The sequence below is a fragment of the Oryctolagus cuniculus genome, chromosome 8 (assembly GCF_964237555.1).
Source record: "Oryctolagus cuniculus chromosome 8, mOryCun1.1, whole genome shotgun sequence".
Lineage (NCBI taxonomy): Eukaryota > Metazoa > Chordata > Mammalia > Lagomorpha > Leporidae > Oryctolagus > Oryctolagus cuniculus.
Genome location: NC_091439.1, coordinates 90031668 through 90051476, shown reverse-complemented (window position 1 = coordinate 90051476; position 19809 = coordinate 90031668). Strand labels below are relative to the sequence as shown.

General features: G+C 48.4%; 1 protein-coding gene across 8 annotated transcripts in view; it reads right to left on the bottom strand.

Moving 5' to 3' along the window:
- Positions 1 to 19809, bottom strand: part of PPEF2 (protein phosphatase with EF-hand domain 2) — a 41798-nt gene that overhangs the window by 2509 nt on the left and 19480 nt on the right. For 7 of the 8 annotated variants that reach the window (XM_070047999.1, XM_070047995.1, XM_070047996.1 and 4 more), the window contains 6 exons: positions 19387 to 19773; positions 15729 to 15914; positions 13791 to 13933; positions 9519 to 9625; positions 7442 to 7605; positions 6471 to 6558 (listed from right to left, as the gene is read on the bottom strand). In XM_070047999.1, the coding sequence (XP_069904100.1) occupies positions 6471 to 6558; positions 7442 to 7605; positions 9519 to 9625; positions 13791 to 13933; positions 15729 to 15914; positions 19387 to 19773 (1075 nt within the window). The remainder of the gene's footprint in view (positions 1 to 6470; positions 6559 to 7441; positions 7606 to 9518; positions 9626 to 13790; positions 13934 to 15728; positions 15915 to 19386; positions 19774 to 19809) is intronic. The other variant, XM_070048000.1, reaches the window with a different exon arrangement.

Sequence of the window (19809 nt, the reverse complement as noted above, 5' to 3'; positions counted from 1 at the left end):
ATCCTCCACTGCACTCCCAGGCCACAGCAGAGAGCTGGCCTGGAAGAGGGGCAACCGGGACAGAATCCAGCGCCCCGACCGGGACTAGAACCCGGTGTGCCGGCGCCGCAAGGTGGAGGATTAGCCTATTGAGCCACGGCACCGGCCTACATCCCAAACACATTCGCATTTACTCTCCTAATGAAAAGCCTTTGGGCCATATATCCATAGCCAATGGATTTTTTTAACCAGAGTTCCAAAATTATTTGATGGGAACAGTTTTTTCAACAATGATGGGGACAACCAGATACCTGCACACAAAAGAATGATGTCAGATCCCTACCTCCTACTGTATACAACAATAACTCAATATGGATAAAAAGCCCAAATGTAAGAGCTAAAGCCTTAGAACTCTTAGAAGAAAACATAGCTACAAATCTGTCACCATAGGTTATGCAACAGTTTCTTAGATATGACACACAAAAGCACAAACAATAAAAGAAAATACAGACAAATTGAACTTTTGCAAAGTTAAAAACTTTTGTGCATCAAAGGACACTACCTAGCTGGCACCACAGCTCAATAGGCTAATCCTCAGCCTGCGGCACTGGCACAACGGGTTCTAGTCCTGGTCGGGGCGCCGGATTCTGTTCCAGTTGTTCCTCTTCCAGTCCAGCTCTCTGCTGTGGCCCGGGAGTGCAGTGGGGGATGGCCCAAGTGCTTGGGCCCTGCACCCGCATGGGAGACCAGGAGAAGCACCTGGCTCCTGGCTTCGGATCAGCGCAGTGACCGGCCGTAGCGGCCACTGGGGGGGGGGGTGTGAACCAACAGAAAAGGAAGACCTTTCTCTCTGTCTCTCTCTCTCACTGTCTAACTCTGCCTGTCAAAAAAATCTAAAAAAACAAATAAAAAAGGGACACTACAAGAAAGTAAAAAGACAACTCCCCAAATCAGAGAAAGTATTTGAAAACCATATATTGGTAACATGCCAGTATCCAGAATATGTAAATTATCTTGTAACTCAAATAAAAAGATAAGTAGACCTAATACTTTTATAGTCCTTGCCTATATTCCCACTAAACCAAAGTCTCTTTGCTTTTTATTTGTTGAACTTCTTATCTGGTGAAGCATCAAGCTTCATTAAAATATGTTATCTCAAAAATGAAAGGAAAGGGGGGCAGGTGCTGTGGCATAGCAGGTAAAGCCACCACCTGCAGTGCCGGCATCCCATATGGGCGCCAGTTTGAGTCCCGGCTGCTCCACTTCCAATCCAGCTCTCTGCTATGGCCTGGGAAACCAGTAGAAGATGACCCAAGTCCTTGGGACCCTGCACCTGTGTGGGAGACCCAGAAGAAGCTTCTGGCTCCTGGCTCCTGGCTTCGGATTGGCGCAACTCCAGCCATTGCAGCCAACTGGGAAGTGAACCAATGGATGGAAGACTTTTTTCTCTCCCTCTCTCTGCCTTTCCTCACTCTCTGTGTAACTCTGACTTTCAAATAAATAAATAAATCTTAAAAAAAAAAAAAAAAAAAAAAAAAAGATGGCCGGCTCCGCAGCTCAGTAGGCTAATCCTCCACCTAGCAGCACCGGCACACCGGGTTCTAGTCCCGGTCGGGGCGCCAGATTCTGTCCCGGTTGCTCCTCTTCCAGGCCAGCTCTCTGCTGTGGCCCAGGAGTGCAGTGGAGGATGGCCCAAGTCCTTGGGAGACCAGGAGAAGCACTTGGCTCCTGGCTTCAGATCAGCACGGTGCGCTGGCCGCAGCGCACTGGCTGCAGCAGCCATTGGGGGGTGAACCAACGGAAAAAGAAGACCTTTCTCTTTGTCTCTCTTTCTCACTGTCCACTCTGTCTGTCAAAAAAAAAAAATAATAATAAAATAAAAAAAAGAAAGAAAAGAAAAGAGAAGGGAGGAAGAATATATCATTTTATACATGTACATATATATGTACTTTTAAAAAAATTTATTTATAGGGCTGGTGCTGTGGCATAGTGGGTTAAGTCTCTGCCTGCAGTGCTGGCATCCCATATAGGTGCCAGTTCATGTCCCAGCTGCTCCACTTCTGATCCAGCTCCCTGTTAATGCGCCTGAGAAAAGCAGAGGAGGATGGCCCAGGCGCTTGTGCCCCTGCATCCGAATGGGAGACTGGAAGAAGCTCCTGGCTTCTTGCTTCAACCTGGCCCAGCCCTGGCTTTTGCAACCATCTGGGGAGTGAACCAATGGATAGAAGATATTCTCTCGGCCGGCGCCCCGGCTCACTAGGCTAATCCTCCGCCTTGCGGCGCCGGCACACCGGGTTCTAGTCCCGGTCGGGGCGCCGGATTCTGTCCCGGTTGCCTCTCTTCCAGGCCAGCTCTCTGCTGTGGCCAGGGAGTGCAGTGGAGAATGGCCCAAGTGCTTGGGCCCTGCACCCCATGGGAGACCAGGATAAGTACCTGGCTCCTGCCATCAGATCAGCACGGTGTGCCGGCCGCAGCACGCCGGCCGCGGTGGCCATTGGAGGGTGAACCAACGGCAAAAGGAAGACCTTTCTCTCTGTCTCTCTCTCTCACTGTCCACTCTGCCTGTCAAAAAAAAAAAAAAAAAAAAAAGATATTCTCTCTCTCTCTCCTTTCCTCCCCACCTCCCTCCCTCTGTCTCTGTAACTCTGAGTTCCAAATAAAATAAATAAATATATATTTTTTAAAAAATGTTGGGCCTTCTTTTGCTGCTTTTCAGCTGAGACAAGAAACGGTGCCCATATGGGATACCCACGTTGCAGACAGCAGCTTTACCCGCTATGCCACGACACCAGCCCCAACAGTCTTAGAATTGTATCTATATGGGCTGGGGCTGTGGCATAGTTGTAAAGTTGCCATCTGCATCGCCGGCATTCCACCTGGGTGCTGGCTCAAGTCCCCGCTGCTCCACTTCCGATCCAGCTCTCTGCTATGGCCTGGGGAAGCAGTAGAAGATGGCCCAAGTCCTTGGGCCCCTGCACCCATGTAGGAGACCTGGAGGAGGCTCCTGGCTCCTGGCTTCTGATCAGTGCAGCTCTGGCTGTTGCAGCCATCTGGGGAGTGAACCAGTGGATGGAAGACCTCTTTCTCTCTCTCTCTCTCTCTCTCTCTCTCTCTCTCTGCCTCTATGTAACTCTGCCTTTCAAATAAATAGTAAATCTTTAAAAAAAAGAATTGTATCTAAAAACTATATTGCATCTGGTAAAAACTAACTAAAAATGTTTTTAAACTGTTAAAGGTTTTTAACAGACATTTCTCCAAAGAAGACAGACAAATGGCCACTAAACCCACGTAAAGGTGCGCACCACCATCAGTCACTGAGGAAATGAAACTAAACCATCACGTGAAGTCAGAACCAAGATGGCGGCTGAGTAAGAGGCTCCAAGGACACCTCCCCACAGACACACACACAAGTTCATCAAGTTACCTTCGCAAGAGCCGTGGAAGGCAAGCGAGAGACCACGGCACCTCACGTTGTTATAAGAACAGTCACAGCAAACAGAGCGTGGAGAGAGTTGTCCATGTCACCCCTCCCCCAGCTCCAGGGCGTATGGAGTGGTGACACTTGTAGGGAACCTGTGACTGTCAGAGCCAGCTGTGACAGCCTGTGGCCAGTGTTGGGTGGCCAAGGTGCTGTCCATACCACGCTCCATGAACTTTGGGCAGACAGCAAGGGGCCACAGGTCTACGTCTTGGGACTCAGAGCTGGGCTCGTAAAACCCAGCACTGGCCAAATCCTAATGGTTTCCATCCCCAGGCAAGTGCCCGGGGACAGTCTCTGGACTTGCCCCGGACTCAGGCAGAGACCTGCACCCTGCTGAGACAGATTTGTCTTGTTGTGTGGCAGCACCTGCCTCGTGCAGCCTGGTGTGCAGCCCCAGTGCTGCCTGGTGACCCTGAGACCCAAGTGTGACCTAGGGCCTGCCTGAGTAACTAAGGGGCTGTCTCCATCACCGTACCTACAACCTTGGGCAGCAAGGAAGCAGAGCAGCACACGACTCTTGGGACTCAGTGCCAGGCTGGCGAACCCCATCACGGAGCAGAACCTAAGGGTGCCTGTTCCCTGGTCTGTGCCTGCAGACAGAGCCTTGGTTCCTGCTTCAGTGCCCAGCGGAGCTCTGAGCTCCCAGCTGAACAGCCTTATACCCAGCCAACATCACCACTGGCTGATGGGTGCAGCACTGGGCAGTGAGCCCACCCCAGCTGCACACAAATCACAGCAGGGGAGCCTTGGTCCCACCCCAGGCTGCACTGGTCCTGCTGGGCTGAGGGCCCCAGATGTGTGTGGCTTTTGTAGACACAGGACAAGTCTGAGCCTAACACAGGGACAGACAACCCCTTTTGAGCCATTTCCCCTGTTCATACTGAACACTTCAACTGAAGATCGTAGGACTGAACCAGTAAAAACATCAACAGCAGACCCAGGGCAAACTGCGACCAACGCTGCCATCTAGTGTTGAAATAGCAGAAGTATCCATAGGCTCAGAGAACATAGACGGAGCACTTAGAATTTCTCCGCCAGACACAAAGGAAGCTGGATTGCTGGCAGTCATCCTTCCACGCACAGACAGTGTCGCACACCAACAAGCATCAGGAACTTCCATGGCCTCACTCAAAGAGCGGACTAAGTGCCAGAAGCCAACCCACCCAGGAAGTGAAATTTCCAAATGTTCAGATGAAGATTTCAAAATAGCTGCGTTATGGAAACGCAGCCAAATCCAAGAGAACACAGAGAAATGACTCAGTATTCAAGCAGAGAGATCTGACAGAGGTAGAATTAATTAAACAAAAGCAAGCCGGAATCCTTCAACTGAAAAGTACACCAAGTGAAGTTGCAAGTGCAACAGGAGGCATCAACAGCAGAATAGGTCAAACAGAAGAATTGGTGAACTCAGAGACAGGCTCCACAGTCGGAGGAGAAAAAAAAGAAAAAAAGAATCAGGAGGAATGGAAAAAGCTTATGGGAAATACGGGGTGCATGGAAAGAACAAACATTTGAGTTACTGGGGTTCAAGGACTTGAGAATGCCAAAGGCGTAGAAAGTATATTCAAAGGGATAATGGCAGAAAACTTCGCACACTTGAAAAATATTCAACTATCCAGGAAGGTCAAATGTCACCAGTTAAGATCAGTGCAACCAGGTCTACCCCAAGACAGTCAAGCTTTGCAAGGTTAAAGATAGAAGATTCTCAAAGCTGCAAGAGGAAAGAAGCAAGTGGGGCCGGCGCTGTGGCATAGTGGGTAAAGCTGCTGCCTGCGGTGCCGGCATCCCATATGGGCTCCACTTCCTATCCATCTTTCTGCTGTGGCCTGGGAAAGCAGTAGAAGATGGCCCAAGTCCTTGGGCCCCTGCACCCGCGTGAGAGACCCAGAAGAAGCTCCAGGCTCTCGGCTTCAGATTGGCCCAGCTCCAGCCATTGCAGCCATTTGGGGAGTGAACCAACAGAAGGAAGATCTTTCTGTGTTTCCCTCTCTTTCTGTAACTCTACCTCTCAACTAATAAATAAATCTTTTTTTAAAAAAAGTCAAATGTAACATCAAAAATTCAAAATATGGTAGGAATGCAGCACAGATGTAGAGCTCTTGATTAGGATGTCTTCTCTCTTTGTTTTTTGCTTGTCTCTTTCCCCATCTTTATAGCCAACATTACATTGTTATCATTTCAAGATAGCTTGTTGTAACCAAAAGATTTTTATAAGTCTAGTGGTAACCACATAGAAAGAACCTAAAAAAGACTTACAAAAATAAGCATGGAATCCAAGTATATCATTAGAGAAAATCACTTATCTACAAATGAAGATTATAAGAGATGGAGAAATAAAGGAACTATAATAAAAAATATAAAACAAATACCTACATGGGAGTAGTAAGACCATACCCATCACTAATTACCTTAAATGTCAATGGCATGGGGTGGTGTGGTATAGGAGGCTACACTGCTGCCTTCAATGCCAGCACCCACATGGGCTCCGGTTGGAGTCCCAGCTGCTCTACTCTGGTCTAGCTCCCAAGCTGCAGAAGATGGCCCAAGTCCTTGGGCCCTGCCACTCACATGGGAGACCTGGAAGAAGCTTCTGGCTCCTGACTTTGGCCTGGCCTCCCTGGCCACTGCAGCCATTTGGAGATGAACCCACAGATGGAAGATCTCTCTCTTTCTCTCTCTCTCTCTCTCTCTCTCTCTCTCTCTCTCTCTGCCTCCCCTCTCTATCTGAAATTCTGACTTTCAAATAAATAAGTAAATCTTTAAAAATAAAAAGCAGCAGCAGCGGCTCTCATCAGCTTGCCTTCCTTCATCTCCGCCCTGGCCCTCCCATGGGGGCTGCAAGGTCGGCTCAAGTACTTTTCTCCTGTCTGCCACCTGTAAGCACTGCCACTACTTACTTGCCTCCAAGAAGGCGTGCGTGGAGACGAATCAGGACCCGGAGGGAGACTAAAGGGTGGAGGGTGAGGCAGCCGCTGTGTGTCAGAAGCGACAGAACACCGAGTGCCTTTACCTGAACGGTCGCTGTCTATGATCCTAAAAATGGTCTCCAGGTTGGATCGGTTTCGGTAGAGCGTTTCCAGCAAACTGGACTGTATGTTCTGCAAGAAAATATTCATTTTTCCTGTTTCTTGTTAACTCTTATCTTGGGTAATTAACACACAGTCAACCCCGACAGTCACACACGCTCTGAAAGAAAACCCATAGATGTACAACCATCTCTCCCCTCTCCTCCCTCTTCAGGCTAACAAGGTCTCTAGTGGTCTGAGAAGCAGCAGGCTAAGGACGAAAATGCTCTAAAACCTACTAAAGTGACCACGGCACACATCTGAAATCGGGGCAGCTTGCTAGCTCCAGGGCCTCTGTGTACATGGATTCTACCAACCCGGGCTTGAACATCTTCGGGGAAAAAGGATCGTGCTGGGACTATGTACAGGCATTTTCTCTCGTCATTGTTCCAGAAACAATCCGGTAGAGTAACTTTGTATTTATATTATAGTAGGTATTCTAAGTGAAGGATATGTGTAGCTATATACAAACCACTGCACCTCTCCATGGAAGGGATTTGAGCCCAGAATTTTGGGGTCCACGGGTAGTGGGGTGTCTCACAGAGGGATGACCGGATACAGAAGACCTTCAAACTGCTTTTGTTAAGTATCAGCCGAAGGTCGCTCATCCATGACCTATTCTGTGAGTACTGATTGAATAAACGCTTTAAGCAGGGGAGGCACCATGGTGTCAACAAAACAAAACAGGCCTTCAACTCAGAGAGACCTGAGTTCGAGTCAGAACTCGGGAGTCCTGGAACGCCACGCGCAGGTACGTAACCTCTGTGGGCAGCTTCCTCCTCGGGGGATAGTGGGATAAGGTCTCTCTCTCGGGTGTTTGGAGGACTCATTGAGGCAGCATGCAGAAGTCATATCACACAGAGCCTGACACAGGGCCACTCAGCCAAGGGCTGTCCCCGCCGCGAATGCACATTACCTCGCGGCTCAGCTGTTCCTTAGCCAGGTTGTCCAGCCAGGACTTGTACTCCAGCGCGTTTCCCACGGCGCTGCTCACCAGCTGTGGCCTCAGCATCCGCCACGGCAGCCCCAGGCGCAGCACGGACTCCAGCGCCGCGGCCCAGTCCCCCAGGCTGATGAGACCTGCAGCGGAGAGCCGGCGTCACCCGGGAGCCTCGGGTCGTGCCCAGAGCTGTGTGCACTGCCCCCTTTCTGCTTCCTATCGGCGGGAGTAAAAACACTGGGCTCCGTCTACGTCTGCTGGTCATAGCAGAGCGGGCTGCAAGCTTGGCTTGCCAGATGAGACACGGGCTGTCCCATAAAAGCTGAGTTTCCACCTGACTGCGAAGCGTAAGTGTGGCAAAAACTGCACAAAAGGTATGGTATCCGTCTGTCTGTAATTCATTCTTCATAAGGCTTCCCCAAGTTTTATTTACTAAGGTCGCCGACACTGCTCGAAGCCACACAAGAGTCTTGCAAATAATATCAGAAAACATTACATGTATACAGCACTGTTGTTGGGAAATATCAAACCTCCGAGATCTCTTAGAATACACAGTTAGCAGAGACTCTTGGGAGGCTACAATATGTGTGTAGGAAAAGATACTGCTATGAATTTAGAAATGTTATTGTTGGGGCCAGTGCTGTGGCGCAGTAGGTTAATCTTACACCTGCAGTGCCGGTATCCCAGATGGGCTCCAGTTCTAGTCCTGGCTGCTCCTCTTCTGATCCAGCTCTCTGCTATGACCTGGGAAAGCAGTGGAAGATGGCCCAAGTCCTTGGGCCCCTGCACCTGTGTGGGAGACCCGGAGAAAGCTCCTGGCTCCTGGCTTTGGATAGGCCCAGCTCCAGCTGGTGCTGTCATTTGGGGAGTGAACCAGCAGATGGAAGACCTTTCTCTCTCTCTCCCTCTCACTGTCTGTAACTCTACCTCTCAAATAAATAAATAAAATCTTAAAAAAAAGAAAGAAATTTCACTGCTATTTTAAAGGGATAATCTGAATTTTAAATGTCTTCCTTATCTGTTTATTTTATTTATTCAAAATACAGAGAGACAGTGGGAGAGAGAGCAGTGGGAGGGAGAGATTTCCTATCTTCTCATTCACACCCCAAATGCCCACAGTGCCCTAGGTGGGGTCAGGTTAAAACCAGGGGCTGGAGACTCAACAATGCCACTCTCCCACGTGGGTGGCAGGGACCCAACCTCTCGAGTCACTGCTGCTGCCTACCAGGGTGTGCGCTAGCAGGAAGCTGGAACTGGCAGGGGAGCTGGGACTTCAACCCAGGCACTCTGATAGGCGGACACAAGGGTCCCAGGCAGCATTTTGACCACTGTGCTACCACTCCTCTTTTCTAAAAATAGGGCTGTACTTAATCACTCCCATTAGACATTGCATTGAGTTGAGCAAAGGTATAATTTTCCCGTGGATAATCAACATGTAACAAACACGTGACAACACGAAGGCAAGTCACTGGTCTTGAGTTCTCCTTACACACACATTCTCCTTATCATTCTTCCTTTGACTTTATTTCTTTTTACCTCCTCCATCTATATGTGGCCAAAATTCATATCCTGTTAAAAGCTTAACATTTGTTTAAATTTAGAAAAAATAAATGGGACATTAAGTTGAGTAACACGGAGGAAACAGGGGTAGGTGTTTGGCCTGGAGGGTAAAACTCCAGTTGGGACACCCCATCCCACATTCGAGTGTTTGGACTCAATGTCCAGTTCTGGCTCCTGATTCCAGCTTGCTGCTAATGCAGGCTCTGGGAGGCAGCGGTGCGGTTCAGGTGGCTGAACGCCTGCCACCCATGTGGGAGACCTGGATTGAGTTTGTGGTGGCTTTAGCACTTCTGACCATTGCCAGTATTAGGGGTCTGAACCAGTTCTACCTCTGCCTCTCTAAAGAATAAATGATTTGTTTTAATGGACGAAGTAATCTAGGTGACTTTTGGTCATTCATTTATGCAACAAAAATGTGCTTGCAAACCACTGTGAGACAGAAATCCTCTGACTAGTGCCCTCCCCCTATGAATTTCTATTTGGTGAGTCTTACCAGTCTTCTCTGTATCACGTTTCTTAAATTCACTCAGAAGATCTGAAGAGTGAGCAAATAACTTCTCCCGCAGAGCTTTCAAAGCCGACTGCTCCACTCTGCTGATCCTGGACAGGACGTGAAAAGCAGCATTTTAAAGTTAGGGTAGAAGAAACCGTCATGGGTTTAATTGCATTTCTCCTCTCTCTTTACCATCTCAGCCTCCCCAGAGCTCATGTTCTGTGGGAAGAGCTGCAGCTCTGTTCTCCCTGCTGCACCATCTTCTCCCTATTGGCACGAAGAGGCCCCGTTCAGGGGATATTTCTGTTCTTCCTGGTATAGGATGGTGGTTCGAGCACTTCTGGAGAAAGAACCTTTGTGGGAAGAATCTACTAGTTCTATGCCTCAGTTTCTTCATCTGTGAAACAGGGACAAAAATGGTGCCTCCCCCACAGGAGTATTATGAAGACTAAATGAGCAAGTTCAAGTGCAGCCCTTGGAGCAAAGCCTGGCACACAGAAAGCACTCAACAAATGGCATGTGCTACCTTAATCGTTATGCTGACCTTGAACTTTATCCTGATGTTGAACTGAAGGCAAGCTTTGTAAATAACAAAATAACACACACAGTTATCTCATCCTTACTGGAATGAGAAATTCTGGGAGCAGCCCTTGGCCCAAAGCAGGCAGCCCAATAATCGATAGCTGGATGAACAAGAATATAGACAGAGATAAGAGGTAAATATACTTTACCCGAAGAACCAGCCATTTTATAAATAATAACCAGATAATCAACATTTTCAAGTGATAAAAGTTTTCTTTTAAGAAAACTTTTAATCATTTTGATAAAAATCTTTATTGAATTTTAAGATAGTTAAGGTATCTAACAGTCTTTAACTCCCCAGGCTCTTTTTTTTTTTTTTTTTTTAAAGTGAACCACCTAAAACTTATCCCAAATCCCATAAGTATGCGCACATACGTGCTTTTTCTGGAGAGAGTTTACGGTTTTATCAGAGGGTGAAAGAACTACAGATGTTCAGAAGCTTAAGAACCAGCAGGTGCTAGTTAGGCGAAGCATCTGAGCGGTTTCCTGGTAAGCGGTGGTCACTGGCAGCTCGGCCCCGTCCTCCACAGCTGTCCTGACTGACGAGCCCTTCTGTCCCTACGAAGCACGCAGCAAACGCAGAGCTGCACACGATTACTCCAGCAATCCCCAAACACCCACTGAGGCAGTCGCAACCACGATGCCCACCACAGACACAGATCTGTAATTAGCTAACAAGGGGCGGGGCCAGGAACGCAGCTGGCTGTGCTGTGACTGTGGGAAGTGCATTCCAAACACAGCAAATGGATCCTGAAGGAAAGCGCCTCTGGAAAAGCACATGACCTTGAGTTCGTGGACCAGAAACACTGGCTGTGGCTGCTCAGAGACTTTGCCACATATTTCCAGTGGGCTCCAGACGGTTCGAGTCGTTATGTAACGAACTTCTGTGTAAATCAGGTGCTTCTGTACTTATGAATGTAATCAGTGAATATTTCAAAGAGCTGGGTGATCTTCGATTAGCTTACTAGAACACACCATGTGTAGGATCCCCTCCAGGGACCCCCACTGTAGAGACAACCCCTAAACCCCACGGACGCGTGGTGTCGCAGGTGCTAGGTCCCGCTCCTGCGGATTCTAAGTTGGCAGAGCTTGGTGAGGCTCCAGGGATTGTCCTGAAGCTCCACAGGTGATTCTGCTGCACAGCAGGGTGACTCACTTGCTGAGGCTGAATTCGTACACGCTACTGCTTTCAGCTTGAAGCTGGTCTGAATGTAGTAACTCAAGCGAGATTTAAATAGTATGCTTTTACAATGCTCACATCAGGTTAATCCTACACATGTGTCCTCCATCACTTGATCTATGCTAACTTTGCCTGTGTTGATTTCTTGGCTGAATAACTGAGAAGCCCGTTCAGCGGCACTAATGCCCCTGCCAGCATCTTTCGTACTCTGAGGCCTCCTCGGTGGGGAGGGAATCACACAGTCATTCACCATGCAGGCTGTAAAATAAGAATGCCCAGGTCAAGTCTCATATCAGAGCCCACACAGTCACTACCTATCAGCTGTGTGACCACATGCCAGTTGCTTTAGCATTGTTCCTTAGAGATCTCATCTATAAAATTGAAATTAATAATATTTATTGCATAATCCAATGTGAGCCAGTATATTTAAATGTTTATTATACTTGTACAAAGTTGCCTGCTAATGTGAGAACTCAGAACCTTCTCAACTGACAGCATTCAAGTCATATGACCTGCCTCCTTCCCAGAAGGAAGGGGCCAGTGTTAACAAGTGTGTGGGCTCACTTGGTTAATCCTCCACCTGTGGCGCCGGCATCCCATATGGGCGCTGGGTTCTAGTCCCGGCTGCTCCTCTTCCAGTCCAGCTCTCTGCTATGGCCTGGGATAGCAATAGAAGATGGGCCAAGTGTTTGGGCCCCTGCGCCCGCGTGAGAGACCCGGAAGAAGCTCCTGGCTTCGGATCGGCACAGCACCAGCCATGGCGGCCATTTGGGGAGTGAACCAACGGAAGGAAGACCTTTCTCTCTGTCTCTCTCTCTCTCTATCTATAATTCTATCTGTCAAATTAAAAAAAAAAAAAAAAGTGTGTGCTAAAGTCCCTCTGCCAAATTCCCAGCAAGTGACAGAAGCTTTGGCTGTGACTCATCAAGGTAACATAAACATTTTAAAGACAAAACAGAAGAGTAACCCTAGAAAGATGCAACAGCCCAGTATACAGGCTTCATCCAAGATGCACCCATTCAGAATCATTTCTGCAGGAAACAAACTTGGAGCTCTCATTCATGATGGGAATAGAATAGAAATTCCAGAAATCATTCTACATATCTACAACCAACTTATATTTGACAAAGGAGCTAAAATCAATTCCTGGATCAAGGACAGTCTCTTCAAAAAACAATGCTGGGAAAACTGGATCCATGTATACAGAAGTAGGAAACAAGACCCTACCACTCAAAATGGACCAAAAACTAAATCTATGACTTGATACCATTAAATTACCAGAGAACATTGGGGAAAGTGCAAGACATTGACTTAGAAAAAGACTTCTTGGAAAAGACCCCAGAAGCATAGACAATCAAAGCCAAAATTGACAATTGGGAATGCATCAAGCTAAGAAGCTTTTGTATTGCAAAAGAACACTCTGCAAAGCAAACAGGCAACAGACAGAATGGGAGGAAATATTTGCAAACTATGAAACTGATAAAGGATTAACTATGAAACTGATAAAGGATTAACATCCAGAATCTACAAAGAGCTCAAGAAACTCAACAACAACAAAACAAACAATCCAGTTAAGAAATGGGAACAGGACTTGAACAGGTATTTTTCAAAAGAGGAAATTCAAAGGGTCAACAGACAAAAGAAAATATGCTCAGGATGCTGGCCATCAGGGAAATGTAAATCAAAACCACAATGGGGTTTTATCTCACCTGTTAGAATGGCTCTCATACAGAAACCAAAAAATAACAAATGCTGGCAAGGATCTGGGGGGAAGGTCCCCTAATCCATTGTTGGTGGGAATGTAAACTGGTAAAGCCACTATGGTAGACAGTATGGAGATACCTCAGAAATCTGAACTTAGACCTACCATATAACAGCCATCCCACTCCCAGGAATTTACTCAAGGGAAATGAAATCCGCATATGAAAGAGTTGTCTGTACCCCCATGTTTATTGCAGCTCAATGCACAATAGCTAAGATAAGGAATCAACCCAGATGTCCATCAACTGATGACTGGATAAAGAAATTATGGTGTATACATATACCATGAAATACTACTCATCAGTAAAAAAATAAAATAAAATAAAATGAAATCCTGTCGCAACAAAATGGATGCAACTGGAAACCATTATATTTAGTGAAATAAGCCAGACCCAAAAAGACAAATACCATATGTTTTCCCAATGTGTGGTAACTAATGAGAGTACCCAAAAAGGTAATGTGCAGGAGTGAAATTGTCTCAATTGTTGAAGAACAGTGTTTTTTTTTTTTCCTTCATACTATTTGTTGAACTCCTTACTTAATGTAGCATTAATCTTATGAGTATTGAGTAAACTGAAAATAGATCTTTGTAAAATTAAGAGTGGGAATGTGAGAGGGAGGAGAAAGAAGGGTGAGAGTGTGGGTGGGAGAGAGAGCAGGGTAGAAGTATCACCATGTTCCTGAGTCTGTATATATGAAATACTTGAAATTTGTATACATTAAAATCTTTTTTAAAAGAAAAGTCTTGCCTTTGCCTCATGGTTAGCATGTGGGTTGCCTTGTTAGCTTGGTACTGCACGATATGTGGGGTCAGGGCTGGCCCCAGTTTGACGTAGGCCCCTCTGTTGCTGCCGACTTCATAGTAGTTGGAGGCAGAAAAGATGGTTAACACCTGCAGCAGAACAGAAGCGAGACAGCACTCACACTCCTAGAAGAGCCCTCAGCATCAATCCCACACAGCCCACCAGCTGCTGCTCCTCCTGCACTCATCTCTGGATCTTCTCTCTCTCTCTTTATATTCAAGGTCAGGAATTTACATTTTTAAAAGATTAATTATTTTCATTTATTTGAAGGGTAGAAAGACAGAGACAGAGATCTTCAATCCACTGGTTTACTCCCCAAATGCCTGCTACAGCTGCACGTGAGCCAGGCCAAAGCCAGGGGCACAGAACTCAGTTTGCGTCTCCCACCTGGGTGCAGGGACCCAAGTACTTGAGGCCTCTTAGCCACTGTACCAATCCACTGCACCTGCCAGGGTGCACATTAACAGGAAGCGGGATTGGAAGCAGAGCTAGAACCAAGACCCCAGTACCCTGCTAAGGGATGCAAGTGCCCTAAGCAGCCTCTTACCCACTGTACCAAATGCCAATGTGTCGTCTCTTCGCTCTCTTTTTTTTTTTTTTTAACTCATCAACACCGTTAGGCGGGAATTGTGATTCAAGTTATAAACTTGAACTCTGATATGACATTCTCCACACTTTTATCCCAAGTAAAAATAGTAGGGATCACAGAAAACACCTCTTTTGGTTCAGCTAAGAGGCAAGCTGAATCTGATGAACTTGGATAATCATTGTAAGCAGCAGGTAAGTGAGCTCTTAAAACTAACAGAGTGCCTCAAGACGGAGTTTCCTCCTGAGTGTTAGGCCTCCCGAGATGCTCTGTCAAAGTCTCCACTGTCAACACAGCCAGCAGTGCCAGACGCGGAATCTCCCTTCCTGGAGGTTTGCAGTGAATATAGGAAGTTCACAGAAGTCTTGTAACATGGAAACTTGTGTAGGCAGTTAACCAAACATTTCTTATTTTAGTTGAACTCAACCTTTTTTCCCTGGAAAACTGTTTTCTCCTCTTAATGGCACTAGGTTAAAGCAAACATTGTAGGATTTGGAGACGCCCAAAGAGTCGTCATTTAATGGTATTCCTAAGACAAATGCGCCTGGTCCCTGCCTGGGGAACAGAAATCCGATTACCCTGTGGGTAATCACCCTGTGGGGTAATAACTTGTTTGAGACAAGTTAGCCCTCTGACTTAAAGAATAGACATATGGCTAGGAAGGCACTAGCCTCATATTTCCATCCATAAAATGGGTCCATATCTGCCCCTGTCCTCAGGGTAGTGGTGAGCTGTGACCTCAACCCAATTGTGGGTTTTAAAGAGGTTATAAAACGGGGCCGGCGCCGCGGCTCACTAGGCTAATCCTCCGCCTAGCGGCGCCGGCACACCGGGTTCTAGTCCCGGTCGGGGCGCCGGATTCTGTCCCGGTTGCCCCTCTTCCAGGCCAGCCCTCTGCTGTGGCCAGGGAGTGCAGTGGAGGATGGCCCAGGTGCTTGGGCCCTGCACCCCATGGGAGACCAGGAAAAGCACCTGGCTCCTGGCTCCTGCCATCGGATCAGCGCGGTGCGCCGGCTGCAGCGCGCCGGCCGCGGCGGCCATTGGAGGGTGAACCAACGGCAAAGGAAGACCTTTCTCTCTGTCTCTCTCTCTCTCACTGTCCACTCTGCCTGTCAAAAAAAAAAAAAAAAGAGGTTATAAAACGGAGGTTGAGTTGCAGGCTCTCTCTGCTTTGAGCAAGTGAGTCACAAATACAAGCTGGTCTTCTGAACCCAAGTTCAGCTCGTGGAGGCCAGGGACGAGGTCTCTGGAGCACGCTGGCACACGCAGTACTGTGCTGCCGCAGAAGGCGCACCCACCTTGCGGTTGTGGCAGAACTCATAGCCTTCAGGTTTGCACTCGTGTGAGCGGATCAGCAACTGCAGATTGTATTTCTGAAGCAATGCTTCCGTCACATCAGGCCCGAAGTAACAGCCTCCTCCTCGAACAGTGTTGGCCTTGCAGCCCTCCTGAGCCATGGGGTCGCTCCACAGGATGTCCACGACCTGGCAGCACCGAGAGACAGCGGTGTGTGTCCAGAGCCGCTCCAATCAGAAGCGGAAGACAGCAAGGAATGAGAGGTTGAAAGTATTAGGCCAGCGCCATGGCTCACTAGGCTAATCCTCCGCCTTACGGCGCCAGCACACCGGGTTCTAGTCCCGGTCGGGGCGCCGGATTCTGTCCCGGTTGCCCCTCTTCCAGGCCAGCTCTCTGCTGTGGCCAGGGAGTGCAGTGGAGGATGGCCCAAGTGCCTGGGCCCTGCACCCCATGGGAGACCAGGAGAAGCCCATGGCTCCTGCCTTTGGATAGGCGCGGTGCGCTGGCCGCAGCGCGGCCATTGGAGGGTGACCCAACGGCAAAAGGAAGACCTTTCTCTCTGTCTCTCTCTCTCACTGTCCACTCTGCCTGTCAAAAAAAAAAAAAAAAAAAGAAAGAAAGAAAGAAAGAAAGAAAGAAAGTATTTGTGTTAGGTGGATAAATGTCCATGCACCCACTAGTTGATATGCTAATATTCTGGATCCCTGAGATTCCGGAATATTTACTACTCACAAAATGGGGGCGTGTGCATGTTAGCTGACAAGTATGTACTCACATGAATCCATGTGACATCCCCATGTGTGAAGCTGATCAATTGTTCTGGCTGAAGCCTGATCGCTGGATCAACGAGCCAGCGCCCTGGATGTGGCTCTGGTGCCATTGACGCTGTGCTTATTTTTTTAAATGGCACTTCCCTGTGATTATTTAAAAAGATGTATTTATTTATTTACTTACAAGGCAGAGTGGCAGAGAGAGAGGAGAGACCAAGAGAAAGAGACTGATCTTTCTTCTGCCAGTTCACTTCCTAAATGCCTGCAAAGCCAAGAACCAAAAACTCCGCCCGGATCTCCCACGTGGTGGCAGGAACCCAAGTACTTTAGCCATCATCTGCTCTCTCCCAGGCACATCAGCAGGGAGAAGCCCAGAGTAGCTGGAACTCTAACCAGGCACTTCAGTGTGGGCTGTGGATATCCCAAGTGGCAGCTTAACCTGCTGTGCCGCATGCCCCCCTACAACTGCTTTTATTTCCTAAAGTAATTTAAGACTTTTTTAAAAAAGATTTATTTGTTGATTTATTTGAAAGGCAAAATCACAGAGAGATCTTTCAACCACTGATTCACTCTCCAAATGGCTGCAATGGCCAAGGCTGGGCCATGCTGAAGCCAGGAGCTGAAAGCTTTAGCTGGGTTCCCCATGTGGGTGGCAGAGGCCCAAACATTTGGATCATCTTCCGCGGCTTTTTGCAGGCACATTAGCAGACAGCTGGATCCAAAGCGGAGCAGCGGGAGCACAGATGCCCATATGGAAGGCTGGCATCACAGGCAGAAGCTTTACCTGCGACACCACAGCACCAACCTCAGTAATTCAAGAATTTTAAAAAGAATTTGTAGAAGCGCTGAGCGATTTTTCCAGCAATTCAGATTCTATCCTATTGTTACTATTCAGGAAAATGCTGTTTACCATTAGATGAATTAACAGGATATTCTAGAGGCTGACATCTAATCATTTTCTAAGTCTACTTTTTAAGGAAAAAACTACAATTGATATACACATATTAGCATACTATTAATTCAGTCATGTTTTCGTTTTACATTTTAAGATTTATTTATTTATTTATTATTTCAAAGGCAGAGTTAGAGAGAGGCAGAGGCAGAGAGAAAGAGAGGTCTCCCATCCACTGGTTCACTCCCCAAATGGCCGTAATGGCCGGAGCTACGTGGACCCGAAGCCAGGAGCCAGGAGCTTCTTCCAGGTCTTCCACACAAGTGCAGGGGTCCAAGCACTTGGGCCATCTTCCACTGCTTTCCCAGGCCAGTAGCAGGAAGCTGGATCAGAAGTGGAGCAGCCGGGACCCAAACCAGTACCCATAACACCAGCATTGCGGGCAGAGGCTTTACCCACTATGCCACAGCGCCAGCTCTTTGAGCCATGTTTAACAAAAGGAGTGACTTGCAGTTAAAATATCGTCTAAGTTGGGGATGAAGACCAGATCAAGAACGCTGGGGGAATATAACCAAAAACTCACCATGTGTGACTCCTCCCCTTTCTTATCACCATCCACACAGTCCGAAGTTCCTGTTACTTTCCGCTCTTAGAATATTCTGAAACTTTCCTCAGTGGGTGAACCATATGACACGGCCATTTTTGCAGGTCAAGTTCACGTGGTTCTGTTAGCACCATGGCACAAGATCACCAGCATCGTCTCACCCCAGACTACCACCAGAGTGTCCCGAGGGCTCGCCCTGCCACTGTGCTACCTTGGCGCTACCAGGCTTGGCCTGCACTGTTACTGTCTCCTCGGTGTCCCTCTCCTTCCCCTTCCATTTGGGCAGGACTGCAGCTGTGTCGGGGTGGCCAAGTGCCAAGCGAAATACCTGCTTCCTGGGTCTCCCCGATGGTGCAGGGTGGCCGTGACACTGCTACAGGCCTGAAGACGGAGGACAGAACTGCTCACTAGCCCCCCTGACCTAGCTCCAGCAGCATCCTGCTGGCACAAACAGCAGGGACTAGCACCCAACAAACCGCAGCTTACCTTGCTCACCCGCTGCTGCCGACTCATGAGACCAGTATTCTCAGGCATCGCCTATCCTTTATAAAACATTCAACTACATGAGCCGTTTGGCAAGTGCTATTGTCCTTCTGGGGTTTTCTAAGAAAGAGAGAAAGAAACCCTAAAAAATACCCTAGGGGCAGGCATTTGGCCTAGCAGTGAAGCCTAGAGACAGGGAGAGAGGAAGTAGGAGGCAGGAGGGGGCGGGTGTTGTCCCACAATGGGTTAAGCTGCCACTTAAATGCCAGCATCCCATATTGGAGCACTGGTTCAAGTCCCAGCTACTCCACTTCTGATCCAGCTTCCTACTGATGTGCCTGGGAGGGCAGTGGAGGATGGTCCAAGTATGTGGGTCCCTGCCACCCACTTGTGAGAACTGGATGGAGTTCCAAGCTCCTGGCTTCAGTGTGCACCAGCTCTGGCCACTTGGGGAGAGAACCTGTCGATGGAAGACTATCATCTATTTACATCTATCTACCTATCTTTTTATCTATCTAATTTCTCCATCTCCATCGTTCTGCCTTTCAAATAAATAAAAAAATAAATGTTGAAACCCAAACACTTTGGGGGTGTGGTGCAGCCAGACACCACCTGTGACGCCGGCATCCCATGGGCTATGATTTGCGTACTGGCTGCTCCACTTCTGATCCAGCTCCCTGCTAATGCGCCTGGGAGAGAAGCAAAAGATGGTCCAAGTGCTTGGGCCCCTGAACCTATGTGAGAGACCCAGAAGAAGCTCCTGCCTCCTGGCTTCAGCCTGGCCCAGACCTTTCTCTGCCTCTGCCTCTCCCTCTCTGTAACTCTGCCTTTCAAGTAAATAAACAAATCTTGATTAAAAAGCAGCCTCACCGACAGCAGCGAGCCTAGGAAGCAGCCGTGGCCACACCCACCTGCCTCCACTCCTCCCGAGTGGCCGCGGGCAGCTCTCCAGCCTCCAGGTCCTTGTACACGGGGGAGAGCGGCTCCTCTGCCTCCCCGACGGCCGGGAAGCCCGCCTGCCGCCAGCAGCGCTCCAGCTCCAGGTCCACGGAGCGCCGCACCTGCCGCGACAGCTCCTGCCGGCCGAGGGGGCTGCTGCAGGGGATGCTGCAGGACCGGCTGGCCTTGGGGGACTTGGGGACCGAGCCCAGGCGGAAGGGGGAAGAGGGCAGAGAGCGGCTCTGGGGGAGGAACCACGGGGTGGGTCTCTGCGCGCAGCTCGCCTGGTCGTCTTTTTTCTTCGCCTCCGCCTGTTTCTCACTCTCCTTCCTCGCTGTGTACCTCATGGTGGAGATGATCTAAACGTGTCCAGAAAGAGAGACAGATGGTGACGT